At 39.8% G+C, this 14,284-nt stretch overlaps 2 protein-coding genes across 2 annotated transcripts in view; one reads left to right on the top strand and one right to left on the bottom strand.

Moving 5' to 3' along the window:
* Window positions 1–14,284, bottom strand: part of LOC306859227 (coiled-coil domain-containing protein 171-like) — a 472,225-nt gene that overhangs the window by 217,042 nt on the left and 240,899 nt on the right. The gene's annotated exons all lie outside the window — the stretch shown is intronic.
* On the top strand, window positions 5,657–13,722 carry LOC306859263 (C-type mannose receptor 2-like). Its single transcript, XM_079400219.1, has 5 exons — window positions 5,657–5,698; window positions 6,600–6,638; window positions 7,807–8,172; window positions 8,545–8,877; window positions 11,274–13,722. Exons 2-5 carry the CDS (start codon window positions 6,602–6,604, stop codon window positions 11,630–11,632), a joined length of 1,095 nt encoding a protein of 364 aa, XP_079256345.1. The 5' UTR covers window positions 5,657–5,698; window positions 6,600–6,601; the 3' UTR covers window positions 11,633–13,722.

The raw sequence follows: 14,284 nt of genomic DNA, 5'->3' as shown, positions 1-14,284 counted from the left end.
TGGATTACTTGTGGATTATTGTGATGTTTATATCAGTTTCTGTGAGGATATGTGCATTCCTAACAGGACTCATCTAACTTATAACAACGACAAACCGTGGTTCACTGCAAAACTCAGCTCCATCAGGCCAAAGATGTTTACAGGAATGGGGACAGAGTCTTGTTTAAACAGGCCAAATACACACTGGAAAAGGAGATCAGAGTGGCAAAGAGAAATTATTTCAATAAGCTAAGGATCCAATTCTCTTCCAGTGACACGGCTTCAGTGTGGAAAGGTCTGATAGACATAACCAATTACAAGACACCATCCCCCAGCACTGCGGAGAATCAACTGGCAGACAATCTGAATGAGTACTACTGCAGGTTTCAAAAAACACCATTCACACCTCCTGCAACCCCCCTCTCCCCAACACCTGCACTGCAGATAAGTGAAGATGACGTGCGTCAGGTCTTCAAAAAGAACAAGAGAAGGAAGGCACCAGGCCCAGACGGTGTGACACCAGCCTATCTGAAATCCTGTGCTGACCAGCTGGCGCCCATCTTCACACAGATCTTCAACAGATCACTGGAGCTGTGTGAAGACCCCTCATGCTTCAAACGCTCCACCATCATCCCCGTCCCAAAGAAACCCAAGATTACAGGACTTAACGACTACAGACCCGTGGCTCTAACATCTGTGGTCATGAAGTCATTTGAAAAACTGGTTTTGGCTTATCTGAAGGACATCACTGGACCCTTACTGGACCCCCTGCAGTTTGCCTACAGAGCAAACAGGTCTGTGGACGATGCAGTCAACATGGGACTGCATTACATACTGCAACACCAGGACCAACCAGTGCCTTATGTGAGGATCCTGTTTGTGGACTTCAGCACGGCCATAAAAACACTATCATTCCAAACCTCCTCCTGGCAGGGCAGGAGACCTCCACGGCGGAGCAGACAAAGCAGGATCCCACCAGTGCGGAGAACACAGGGCAGGAGACCTCCACGGCGGAGCAGACAAAGCAGGATCCCACCAGTGCGGAGAACACAGGGCAGAAGACCTCCACGGCGGAGCAGACAGAGCAGGAGCCCACCAGTGCGGAGCAGACAGAGCAGGATCCCACCAGTGCGGAGCAGACAGAGCAGGATCCCACCAGTGCGGAGCAGACAGAGCAGGATCCCACCAGTGCGGAGCAGACAGGGCAGGATCCCACCAGTGCGGAGCAGACAGGGCAGGATCCCACCAGTGCGGAGCAGACAGGGCAGGATCCCACCAGTGCGGAGCAGACAGAGCAGGATCCCACCAGTGCGGAGCAGACAGGGCAGGATCCCACCAGTGCGGAGCAGACAGGGCAGGATCCCACCAGTGCGGAGCAGACAGAGCAGGATCCCACCAGTGCGGAGCAGACAGAGCAGGATCCCACCAGTGCGGAGCAGACAGGGCAGGATCCCACCAGTGCGGAGCAGACAGGGCAGGAGCCCACCAGTGTGGAGCAGACAGAGCAGGATCCCACCAGTGCGGAGCAGACAGGGCAGGATCCCACCAGTGCGGAGCAGACAGGGCAGGATCCCACCAGTGCGGAGAAGACAGAGCAGGATCCCACCAGTGCGGAGCAGACAGAGCAGGATCCCACCAGTGCGGAGCAGACAGGGCAGGAGCCCACCAGTGCGGAGCAGACAGAGCAGGATCCCACCAGTGTGGAGCAGACAGAGCAGGATCCCACCAGTGCGGAGCAGACAGGGCAGGAGCCCACCAGTGCGGAGCAGACAGGGCAGGAGACCTCCACGGCGGAGCAGACAGAGCAGGAGCCCACCAGTGTGGAGCAGACAGGGCAGGAGAGCACCACGACAGATCAGAGGAGCGCCACGGCGGAACAGGAGAACACCACGACGGAGCAGGAACCCACAGCAGAGATTGGAGTCTAGGGAAAACTGAGACACAAGAGACAGACATAGCATTTACGGTCTCAAAGACCGAGGCAGGGAATACAAGAAGTACATCAACAGTTTCCCTGGAGCCCACTGAACAAACAGACAGTTCAATGATAGAAACTGGCAAGACAGACAGTTTAAAATCAGACTCATTGACTGGAACTGAACAGGAAGACAGTTTAAAGGCGGGTTGACTGACTGAGACGGAACAGATAGGCAGTTCATAATCAGGCTCATTAAGGGAAACTGAACAGATGGATGGTTCAACAACAGACTCAATCACTAAATCAGGACCGACAGATCAAAACCAGAAGCATTGGCAGGTACTGGATAGACAGATAATTCACCAGTGGTCTCTTTGGCAAAGACAGAAGTAAAGGAGCAAATAGAGATTTCATTCATGGTTTCAGAGTTCATAGTAGGCAGGGTTAAGTGTTCAAAGGTTACCTTTTTGGCTGTGACAAGGTTACTAGGGCACATAGCAAGTTCATTAGTAACAGGACAGTCATAACATTCGCAGACAGAGTCCTTGGCTGTGATTGACAAGACTGAGAGTTCATAGGTAGCCTCCTTGGCTGGATCAGGACAGGAGAAAAGTTCATAAGTGCCCTCTGTGGCCGATTCAGGGCTGGACAACAGTTCACAGACAGCCTTCGTGGCCGTGACAGGACAGGACGAGGATTTACAGACGGTTACCACTGACACCTCTGAAGGTTCTGCAGCAGACGCCGCCACCTCTGGAGGTTCTACAGTGGTCGCATCAGGAAACAGTTCTGTCGAGTTCCGCGACTGTCAAGAGCGAGTCGATGTGTTTAGAGTCCCGCAGCAGCAGCGAGCCGTCAGCGCAGCTGAAGAGTTCTACATTCAAATGCACGCAATAGGCTGAAGCTTGCTGCAAAGCCCCAGCAAAAGTAATTACCATGAATGTGTTGGGGTGAAATAGTAAGGAGATATTTGAATTATTTACTAATAAACTAGTGTTTTCTGTGTCAGTGTCGCAAAGATGAAGATGATGATCCTGACTCACCATCTCCGCATTTTGACGTGCCTTTAGAGAGAAGTGCATCTTCACGGATTATAATGAAAGACTTTTTGTTTTCGATTTGATTTATTTCATTAAGTAGTAATTTAAAGTAAATGTTTCTATAGATATATTTATCATGTCTGTGAGGCATATATTTGCCGACTTTCGGTTCATTTTTGGGATGCGCTCCTGTTCAAGACGAGTCGGCGCATCATTGTTTTCTTTATTTTATCAAATTATTTTATATATTTTATAAAAAGTTTAGTTGATATTGTGAGTGCACACAAATAAAAGTAGACCCTTTAGAGTTACGAATGATATATTACTCTTACTTTTATGAGCAAAAATTACGGCGTAAGTTGTAAAAAAAAAAAAAAATGCAATTGATTACGCTGGCGCCTCCATGTCCTGAGCTTCCACTCTCCGCACAAACTACTGGATGCAGAGCCAAAACACCCAAAACAGAAAAACTTTTGAAATGTTTTACTTTACATGTAATGAATCTAAAATATATGAAAGTTTCACTTTTTGAAATAAGTTACAAGAAAAAATTAACTTTTTCATGATATTCTAATTTTTTTGAGATGCAACTATGGGTGGCCCTTATTTTTGGAGATTTGAAATCTTCTGCTCTCACCCTTCCAGCCAACTCTCCTTAATGAGAAATGGAAACAAACCAAATTTTGCTGAGATTGGACTACATTTAGGGTGTGCTCAACAAAGTTTAAATTCTATATAATATATATAATCACAATAACAACAGGTAATTAGTAATTATACAAAACATTAGTAAACTGGGTATTATGTGTTGACAGTGTTAGTCTTAAAATTACATTGGCTCCGATATCCTTATGGACTGTGCGCTGACATGTAGCACTGTTGCACATCATGTGTCCCGAGTTCGAGTCCCAGCTTGTGGACCTAGGAATGAACACTCATTATGAAGAAGTTAAGAGTGTTCTGCCATTGACGTGACATGTTGCCAAGTATAGTAACCCATACTCAGATTTTGTGCTCTGCATTTAACCCATTCAAGCGCACACATACAGCAGTGAGTAGTAAAAAGCTCACACATTAACCATGAACAATCACCCGGAGGACCAACTGGAGCAGTTAGGGGTTCAGTGCCTTGTTCAAGGGCACCTAGTCCTGTTATTGAAGGTGGAAGACAGTGCTGGTCATTCACTCCCCCAACCTATAATACATGCTGGTACTTAGACTCGAACACATGACCTTCAGGTTGCAAGTCTGACTCTGTAACCTTTAGGCCATAACTGCCCCTCATCACTGGCATCAGAAACAGTCAACATTTTATGAGTGAACAAAAACTTATATCACCAATCAGCTCTTGAAGTATCTGTTGACGGTGGTGATGTCGAGGGTGTTGATGGCGCAGTGGATAAGACACATGCCTTTGGTGTGAGAGACCCGGGTTCGAATCCACTGTGAGACACCAATGTGTCCCTGAGCAAGACACTTAACCCCTAGTTGCTCCAGAGGCGTGCGACCTCTGACATATATAGCAATTGTAAGTCGCTTTGGATAAAAGTGTCAGCTAAATGAATAAATGTAAATTAAATGTTGATAAAAAGATACCTTCATTGAGCACACCCTAAATGACAAATTATCTGGATGGAATTTTGCATACATTACTAACTTCTAGTGGAGAAACAAATGAGGGGGTGAGAGGTTAACATTTCCAAAATAAAATATTATGGGGGGGGGGGGGGGGGGGGGGGGGTATGGTTTTAGTTTTGATAGCCTTGCTTCTAACTACATTTTTAACCAGAATTGATCAACAAAAATAAAAAAGACAAAACACAAGAGACAAAACTGTTATTCTGCCGATGTAGCATTGTACCTGATAAGCGCTCTTGGTTTCCTGGTTAAACTGTTTGTTTGTTTTTGTCCTTGAATAGCGACGGCACACATTCAAATTCTGTCCCGTATCTGATTATTCATCCCTGAGGGACACTGGGACATTCATGACAATCAGCTGCATAAAAAAATACATAACAATATGTAAATTAAAATGGAAAAAATTTGAATGTCACACAATGCTGGAGTATAGCAAGTTATAAATATTATAACCTACCACTAACCTACACTCTAACCCTAACACACAACTTCCTGCATTTTATACTGTTTTAACAAATGAGGATGTCTCCAAATGGAGGTTTTGTCAGGTTTAACTCTCATCTGGTTACAAATCTGTCCCACAATATGGTTAAAGCAAGACAGTACTAGTGAATAAGGTAAAAAATATGAACTAACAGACATAACCATATCTCCAATTAAACACCATACAACTGTTTTGCATTACAAGTGTTCTGCAATGTCAGGTTTAAATATGAAAATAAGGCCTTTTCTAATTAAATATGCAGTAATCTCCTTACATTTCCAGTAAATAGATCTGAACATGGGATAAAGTCAGGTTCAAAAGTGCTGTAAGTGCTGCTGAAATGGAGGAAAAAAAGCTTTCGAAGATACGTATAGGAATCGATATCTAAGGACAAATAGATCAAGTGTAATAGAATAAACAGAGTGTATTTAGTTTTCTTTCCACCAGTATAAACACACACACTGTCTCTTGTTCAGTGCTGTTGTCTTTGGGCAAGAAAGATGCTAAAGAAATAAAGAAGGGAGTTGTTCTGTCCAGGAAAAGCAAAGATGGGAGGAGCAGAAAGAGAGACGATCGATGATATCACTCTGTTCTGATAGAAGAAGAAACACAAACACACCTGACTCACATCATATACAGGTAAGAAGTCTTAACTTTACACTGATTACAATATGATTGATTTATCAGTGTTTTATAATACATTATACTCAGCTGATCACTGTGTAACGAGTGAATGTGTGGATTTTGCACATTTTATCTGTTGGTATCTGGATATAAATTACAGAAAAAATAAACAAATACATTTAAAAAATGAACTTAATATCCAGAGATTGATCCAAAGGTGATGGTAATAATAACTCCATAAAGGTTTCCTCACGTTTAATTTCCCAAGCGTGTCCTAAATGTATTTATTTATTAAATAAATTATAGCCTACGTTATTACATGAGCAAAACACGCTTACAACAGCAATGCAATACCAGATCTCAGTGTGTGTGTGAATTTCATTCTGGAGACTGTAAAAGCAGAAATTTACAAATGTAAAAAATCATCATAATACTTAAAAAATATCTACAGTAAAAATCTAACTAACTAAACCATGCAGTATATAACTGTAGCAAGATATTTTGTGTAATTTTATAGTATTCATGAAGCAATTGGATTCATTATGTGGTTTTGTCTTTTTAACTATAGCACAATCTGTTTTTAAGGTGGTTGTCTGTGAATTAAAGATGTTAGTATTTACTAGGTTGGTGTATTAACATTATATCTGGTAATGAAATATGTTTTACTGTGAATTTAACTTAAATCTGTCAAACCTAAAATATTGCAGCTGTATTTTTACTGAAAGGTTCAGGCAAACACAGCTGCTTTTCCTGTAAGTGTTATGTATTTTCAGTGTACTTCAGGAGCTTCGTGTGTGTGTTTATAACTGATGTAGAATCTAATAAGCAATGATGAAGCAGAAATGAGATGATCTGATGTTCTGGATCTGGTCAGATGTTCATCATTTATTGAGACTGATTTCTGTTTTTCCCTCAGAAATGGAGAGAATCACATTGATGTCTCTTCTGCTCACAGGTGAGTGAGTGCTTGACTAGTACTAGTGTTGATAGTTAGTGTTCAGGAGATTGAGCTGCTACTGTAATAAACCACAAAACATCGTCAGTGTTTCCCATGAGTCCTCTAGACTGTGGAGGCCTGTAGATTTCAGTCTCAATTAAAGTTGGAGCGTTTAACCCTTGCAAGTGAAGATACTAAGACATAAGTATTAAAAATGTTCTACTCTAAAATAACACACACACACACACACACACCACACACACACGCCACACACACACACACGCCACACACACCGCACCACACCACACACACACCGCACCACACCACACACACACACACACACACACACACACACACCACACACACACCACACACACACACACACACACACCACACACACACACCACACACACACACACACACACACACACACACACACAGACACACACACACACACACACACACACACACACACACCACACACACACACACACACCACACACACACACACACACACACACACACACACACACCACACACACACACACACACACACACACACACCACACACACACACACACACACACACACACACACCACACACACACACAGTTGTATTTCAATAGACTTTAAAAACAATTAAAAAATGTTTTAAGTCATACAATACAACATTGCAGTACATTTTACAAGAAAATATTATTTAAGTCTTTGTTTAAATTCCACATTTAATTCTATGTAATACTTTCTGATTCTCTGTAATTAATAAAATTAAAAAAATTGTTTATATATTAAATTGTTAATTGTTTAAAAATAGTTTCTGAGAATGTAATTCCATAATTATTTTTATTATATTCAAATATAATAAATTTGGCTTGTGAATGTGATAGCATTTCTATCACAACTAAAAGAGATTTGAGTCGACCTTCAAGTTCAAGTCGACGCAAGAATTCACTTCAGTCACTGAAAAGGGGTTGGAGCTCTTGATTTTTCTCTGGAAATGCACCACATTCATGAGTTTAACCTTAAGATGCACTCAGTTTTCTCCACTAGAGGTCCACAGTGTCACCAAATCCTGTGGAAACACTGAACGTACAAAAGCAGCATTCAGAGCACTTTATCAAACACATACTGAAACACAGTGTGGATATAATGAGTCTGAGATCTGTGTGAATGTGTCTCTCCTCAGCCGTGGTCAGTTCATCTCTGCGTCAGTATCACTTTGTGAATCAGAAGATGAACTGGACTGAAGCTCAGAGTTACTGCAGAGAGAAACACACAGATCTGGTCACTATCAATGACACACAAGAACAGAATGACATAAAACAGGCCATCCAGAGAGTGAACAGCGGTGCTGACCGTGTCTGGATTGGGCTGAAGGACGCATGGATTTGGTCTCTGAGTGACTCTGACTTCTACAGAGGAGATGAGTCTCAGTATAGGAACTGGGGACCAGGACAACCAAATGGAAATGGAGACTGTGTTTATATGGAACATGATGGACGATGGCATGATATAGACTGTAAAACACCAAATCCTTTCATCTGCTATAACGGTGAGATCAGCTGCATGTTTCATATTTGATGAACTTTGCACTATTGCTAATCAACCAACCAATCTTCTGTAGAGCTGCTTATAACTAATTATTTTTATAACAAATAACTGATTTAAGTTTGAACATTGATAATTATTATATTACTGTGATGCCGTTTTGAAACATGTATTTTGTATAAAGTGCTATAAAAACGTGATCAGAAAACAGATAAATGTGCTAAATTACATACTGAGTACTTCATGTCCAAAAAAAAAGAAAACACTTTTAGTTTTTAAGATAAAAGCACAATTGCATTTGTATATACAGTATGTCTTCAGCAGATTTTTTTTAAGTACTAAATTAATATTAGGCAAATGTCTTTCTCTTTTAAAGGCAGCAGTAAAGGATTCGTCCGTGAGCAGGTGCAAAAGAACTGGACCGACGCTCAGAAACACTGCAGAGAGCAACACACAGATCTGGCCAGTGTGAGGAATCAGAGTGAGAATACAGAGATTAATAACACAGCACATAATCAAGCCTGGATCGGTCTGTACAGATCCTGGGTTTGGTCAGATAACAGCAACTTCATATTCAAACACTGGAAACAAGATGAACCCAATAACAAAGCTGATGGAAAAAGCATCTGCGCATTAACTGGTGTCAGTGATGAAGGACGATGGGCAGACGAGTACTGTACAGAACAGCATCCCTTTGTGTGTTATGATGGTGAGTAGATCAATCATCTGATCTCCTGAACATCTACACGTCAAACTACAGAAACGCTCTCATCATTACAGGAGAAGTTCAACGAGCACATTATAACTTCACATGTTCCTGACTGGGTTATTACAGTTAAAGCGTTAGGGCCCGTTCACATATCGCGTCTTTTGCGCGCTCAAGCTCGTTATTTCAAATGTAGACGCGCGGTATGCGCGCTCATAATGGATCATTTTTTCCAGGCGCGTCCGCGCGCATCCGCATCAAGATAAAAACATCTCAACTTTTCAGAACGCCGCAAGCGCACAGCGAGTCGTGACAAGAACCAACCAATCAGCTTCCTCACCTTTTCCGTTACTTTGAAACCTCAGCAGCTTTTTTGAAGTATGGGGTGCGAAACACTGCGGCGTTTTTTACTTAATGGTTTCTCGGTCTTGTTGTAACGGAGAGCGCAGCTGATGGTTGCTTAGCAACGACAGACGCCTCTGGAGCGCGTTTTTAGGCGAGATATGTGAACGGCCCCTTAGTCCACCCAAAAACGTGAATTCGCATTTTCTCACCTTTATCTTGTTCCAAACCTGTAAGACTTTGGTTAATCTTTGTAACACAATTGAAGATATTTTTTAAAGAATCCTAGAGATCTGAAAATCCAGGTAACCAAAACTTAAAAGAGCTGATTTATAGCTTGATTTAACCCTCTGTGTTCGGACTCCGGTCACGCCCGTGGTGTTCCACCGGACTCCAAACAACTGCTTATAAATCTGTCATTATGCTATATTATCACCAAATATTGGATTCAATCTTTTTGTCAACTTGTTTTCTTTCATTTAGGACTGGTTTTGTGTTTCTATTTGCATCCGATTAATCATAAGCCTCATTTATCTGAAAGTAGGCACCTCATTTTTTGAGTGAAAAAATCATTTTTTATGAATAATGTTCACAGTATGAGAGAAACAATTATGAAAATTTGCACTGTTTCTCACACTAGTGTACTTTAATGTTAAATCAGGAAGTTTGCTTTTAAATGCTTTTATTTTGTACAAAATTGCAAAAAGTCACACTTGTCAAAAATGGCCGGCCATTGAAAGTGTATGGGGAAGAATGAAAGAAACAACTAGTGTTCAGGAGCATGTTGTGCTTGCAAACATAAATGCCTTGGACCAGTGAATGCATGTATACTCGCGCTATCACACACACACACACACACACAGACTTGTTTCGCTATCCTTGTGGGGACTTCCATAGGTGTAATGGTTTTCTGCTGTACAGACCGTATATTCTATTGCCCTACACCAACCCTACACCTAAACTTAGCCCTCACAGGAGACTTTGTGCATTTTTAGATTTTCAAAAAACTTCATTCTGTGTGATTTATAAGCTTGTTTACCCGTGAGGACCTCAATTTAGGTCCCCACCGTGACACAAGTCCCCATGAGTCTGTGTGTATTCAGGTTTAAGTCCCCACCGGTATGTAAAAACAAACAGACACACACACACACACAAACATCTATGCATACAAACTATTGTATTACACCTATTTCATCCTATTAAATTTTCACACATATCAGTTCAAAACATCGGTTATCGGTCTACTTGGTCTGTAATAATCGGTATCGGGCCTGAAAAACACATATCGGTCAAACCCCTAGCTAACAGTGCTTGAAAATAACAATTAATCTTTAAAATAAAGCACATACATAAACCCAAATAGGAAATAATAGTTATGCGTGTCCTATTCTACGTCCTAAACTCCTGAAACATTGGTGTCTCATATTTCAGAGCAGTCAATGCAATTTATAAAAGAAGTCAATTAAATCTCTATGTGTGTGTGAGAGGGAAAAAAAGTCAGATGTAACTTTTTTGTAATCATTAAATTTTTTTTATATGTAACTGATTACAATTACATTTATTTTGTAATTAAATTCCGTAACTAGTTACTGCCCAACACTGTCTATGCATGTGTGTCAATTAGTGTTTGGATGTAAATAAAGCCTCAAATACTGTTTGATTCATAAAGATTCATTTTTTGACGCCTTTATGACCTTTTTGGATCTTATACGTGTTTGTTACCTGGACTTTCAATGGAGGGATAGAAACCTCACAGGTTTCATTAAAAATATGTGTTTCATCTTTGTTTTGTAGATTGACCAAAGTCTGACGGTTTGGAACACCATAAGTACAGAAAACATACAGAACTTTCATTTTTGGGTGAACTATTCCTTAAAAAAAAGTGAATAATAATAATGATAGTATATTATTAAAAGCATAATAAAAATTAAAATTTAATAAAAAGTATTGATAAAAAGTATAATATTATTTCAGTGATAATAAAATGGCACTGGCTCCTCTATTTAAAAGTGAAATGTTATGTATCCTGATTTTCTTGCTCATTTGTTTGTTTGCAGATAAACTGGTTCTGATCCGAGAGAATAAGACGTGGCCTGAAGCTCTGAGATACTGCAGAGACAGAGACATGGACCTGGTGTCGGTGGATTCGGAGCAGATGCAGCGGCGGGTGATGAATGTGACCTCGAGCGCCTCCTCTCCTCACGTGTGGCTGGGTCTGCGTCACTCCTGCACAGTGGGGATCTGGTTCTGGGTCAGCGGTCACACCATCTGCTACGATCAGTGGGCTTCTGATTACGACACCGGACTGGACGACTGCGATACGACGGTCAGATCCGGAGCCATTCGGACCCGTGATCAGCTCTGGATCAGCCGCCCTGAAACTGAAGAAAACAACTTCATCTGTGCTGGAGAGTAACTGATTACATGTAATCCAGATTACAAATATTCACTACTTGTTATTAGATTACACTACATTTAAAATGCCTTTAATTAGAGGACTGTTACTTCCTTATTAATAACAGGTTCACACAATGGCAGTAAATTATTCATGTGATCATAAATTTATACTAAAAATATGTAATCTAATAGATTATCTCCTGGTTTCACAGACAAGGCTTAAAGGGTCTTATCTAGCGAAACCATCGGTCATTTAAAAAAAAAAATGAATATGCTTTATAAACACAAATGCTCGCCTGATACGCGGTCATGACGTAATGACATTGAAAAGGTCACGGTTGACATTGGCTCCATCTCATCTTCTTTATTTAAATGACCGATGGTTTCGCTAGATAAGACCCTCATTCATCGTCTGTATCGTTTATAGCCCTTTGAAGCTGCACTGAAACGGTCATTTTGAGCTTCAACCGTTTGGAGTCCATTGAACGTCACGATATATGAAGAAGATTCCTGGAATGTTTGCATCAACAACCTTAATTTCTTTTCGACTGACGAAAGAAATGCATAAACATCTTGGATGACATGGGGGTGAGTAAATTCTCAGGAAATGTTCATTTGAAAGTGAACTAATCCTTTAAGCCTAGTCTCAGACTAAGATGTAAGTCTGTGCTGTTTCACTGACTGATCGTAAAGAATATTAAATGTCGTAAATGAACTATGGCCTAATCCTGGTTTAGTCTAAGCCCTGTCTGTGAAACCAGATCTAAGTTACTAAATCAAATTTTCATCATCTAATTTGTAAACCCTAAAAGTAGAAATAACAGTCAAATAACAGATTTAATCAAATTATTCCATTTATTTCCAGTTTATTTGTAAAGCTCTTTTCACAATAAATATTGTTTCAAAGCAGCTTCACATAAAGTGTATATTTCAATGTTACAATCAGGAAGCTTTCTGTTATTGGTCTCCATTTAAGTCTGTTCATGTCTGTTTGAACTTCTCTCATGTTTCCACTGGTTTAAGGTTAATTATATAATTCAGTTTCATGACTCATGAGGTGGAGACAAACAGTTACTGGGTTTTCTTTCAGCTTTTATTATTGTTTTTTGTTTGTTTAGTGCATATTTAGTATTTACTACTTTTACTTTTGTTGAATCAATATAAGCAAAATCCATCTAAAATGATTGCAAATATATGTATATATAATCATAACACATGCAAGTTAATGAAAACAGTTCTGTATTTTAACCTCTGCTTTTGCTTGTTTGATAAGAAGTTTCTAAATGCACTGTGATGCAAAACATTTGAGATATAATTACATATTGTCATGTGTATGTTCCTGTTTGCCCTTATTTGGCTTGGTTCCTGTTCTCTTTATTAGTTAATCCCCTGTGTTGAATTAATCATCTCATTGGTTCTTAGAAGTGCTCAGTTCTCCGTTAGTCTTTGTCCTGGATTGATGTTATTTGAATGGAATATATGTTGATGATAGTTCATTCTCCTGTTCTTTGTTTTGGAATTAAATCATCTTTATGTTTACTCCTTCATGTGCGCTATTGCTACAACAATGTCCTGTTACACATATGAGATCATATTTCAATGATTTTGCATTTCTCAGTTCACTGGAAAGAACACAAAACACTGAAATATTATTTTTCCTCCCATATCATATTTTTCCATAATCATTTGCATTTAGGGACTTTCATAATCTAGCTTTCTAATTATCATAACACTGGGGGCTATGAATATGAACACTCTGTGACAAAGTGTGTGTGATGTTTCTTTATATAAAATCATCTACAATATAATACATGGATAAATGTAATGATTTTATATAACGATAAAAACATGTGACTACATGGAAAGTTTGCACTATATTTGAACATCAGAGGAAGCATTTCAATTAAGTGAAGGTTAAAATGTGATTAAAATAGAATTATATACAATGCTGCTGCTGCTGCAAAAAAAAAAAAAATACATGTTTGACATAACATGACATTTGTGCATATAATTATCCAAATAACCATCTGTATGCAAATACATTTCTGAATATCAGTGATTTTCTTCTTTGGATTTCTGTCGGCTAAAATAAAGCTTTGGATGAAATTCAGTTTGTCATCTTGTGTGACTCTGATCTATGATCAATAATTCTGAACGTACCTGAGGGAGATGAACGAAACTGGACTTTGGTGTGTGTTTGGAGAGCCGGATGCGGTCTGGTCTGGTCTGGTCTGGTCTAAAAGTGTAATGAGTTCACAATACTTAAGTTTTATTTTAATTGACAATAATGAATATTGTTTTCACAATACAATATTAAGAATTTAAGCAGTAAATGTGCTTGAATGTAATGAAAATAATGTCACAATGCCAAAAATAAACTTTCCCTTAAGCAAAATATGAATTCTGCACAGGGAGAATGTAAAATTAGTAATTTGATCTTCCTCACATTTTCACCTGAGAACTTCTCAAATCCATATAATAATTCAAAATGATGCAGGAACTTGGATTATAAGTATTATAAACTTATTAATGTAGTTATGTCACGGTGCACACACGAGGGAGGAACCAGGAACACGCAGACGAGGATATAAACACAAATAACATTCTTTACTGACATCAAGGCAGGGCAAGGCAAGGCAAGGCAAGACACAGACATCAACAGGAACACCGG

Source organism: Barbus barbus (genome assembly GCF_936440315.1).
Source record: "Barbus barbus genome assembly, chromosome: 40".
In the NCBI taxonomy this organism is placed as follows: Eukaryota; Metazoa; Chordata; class Actinopteri; order Cypriniformes; family Cyprinidae; genus Barbus; species Barbus barbus.
This window is presented reverse-complemented; position numbering and strand designations above follow the sequence as displayed.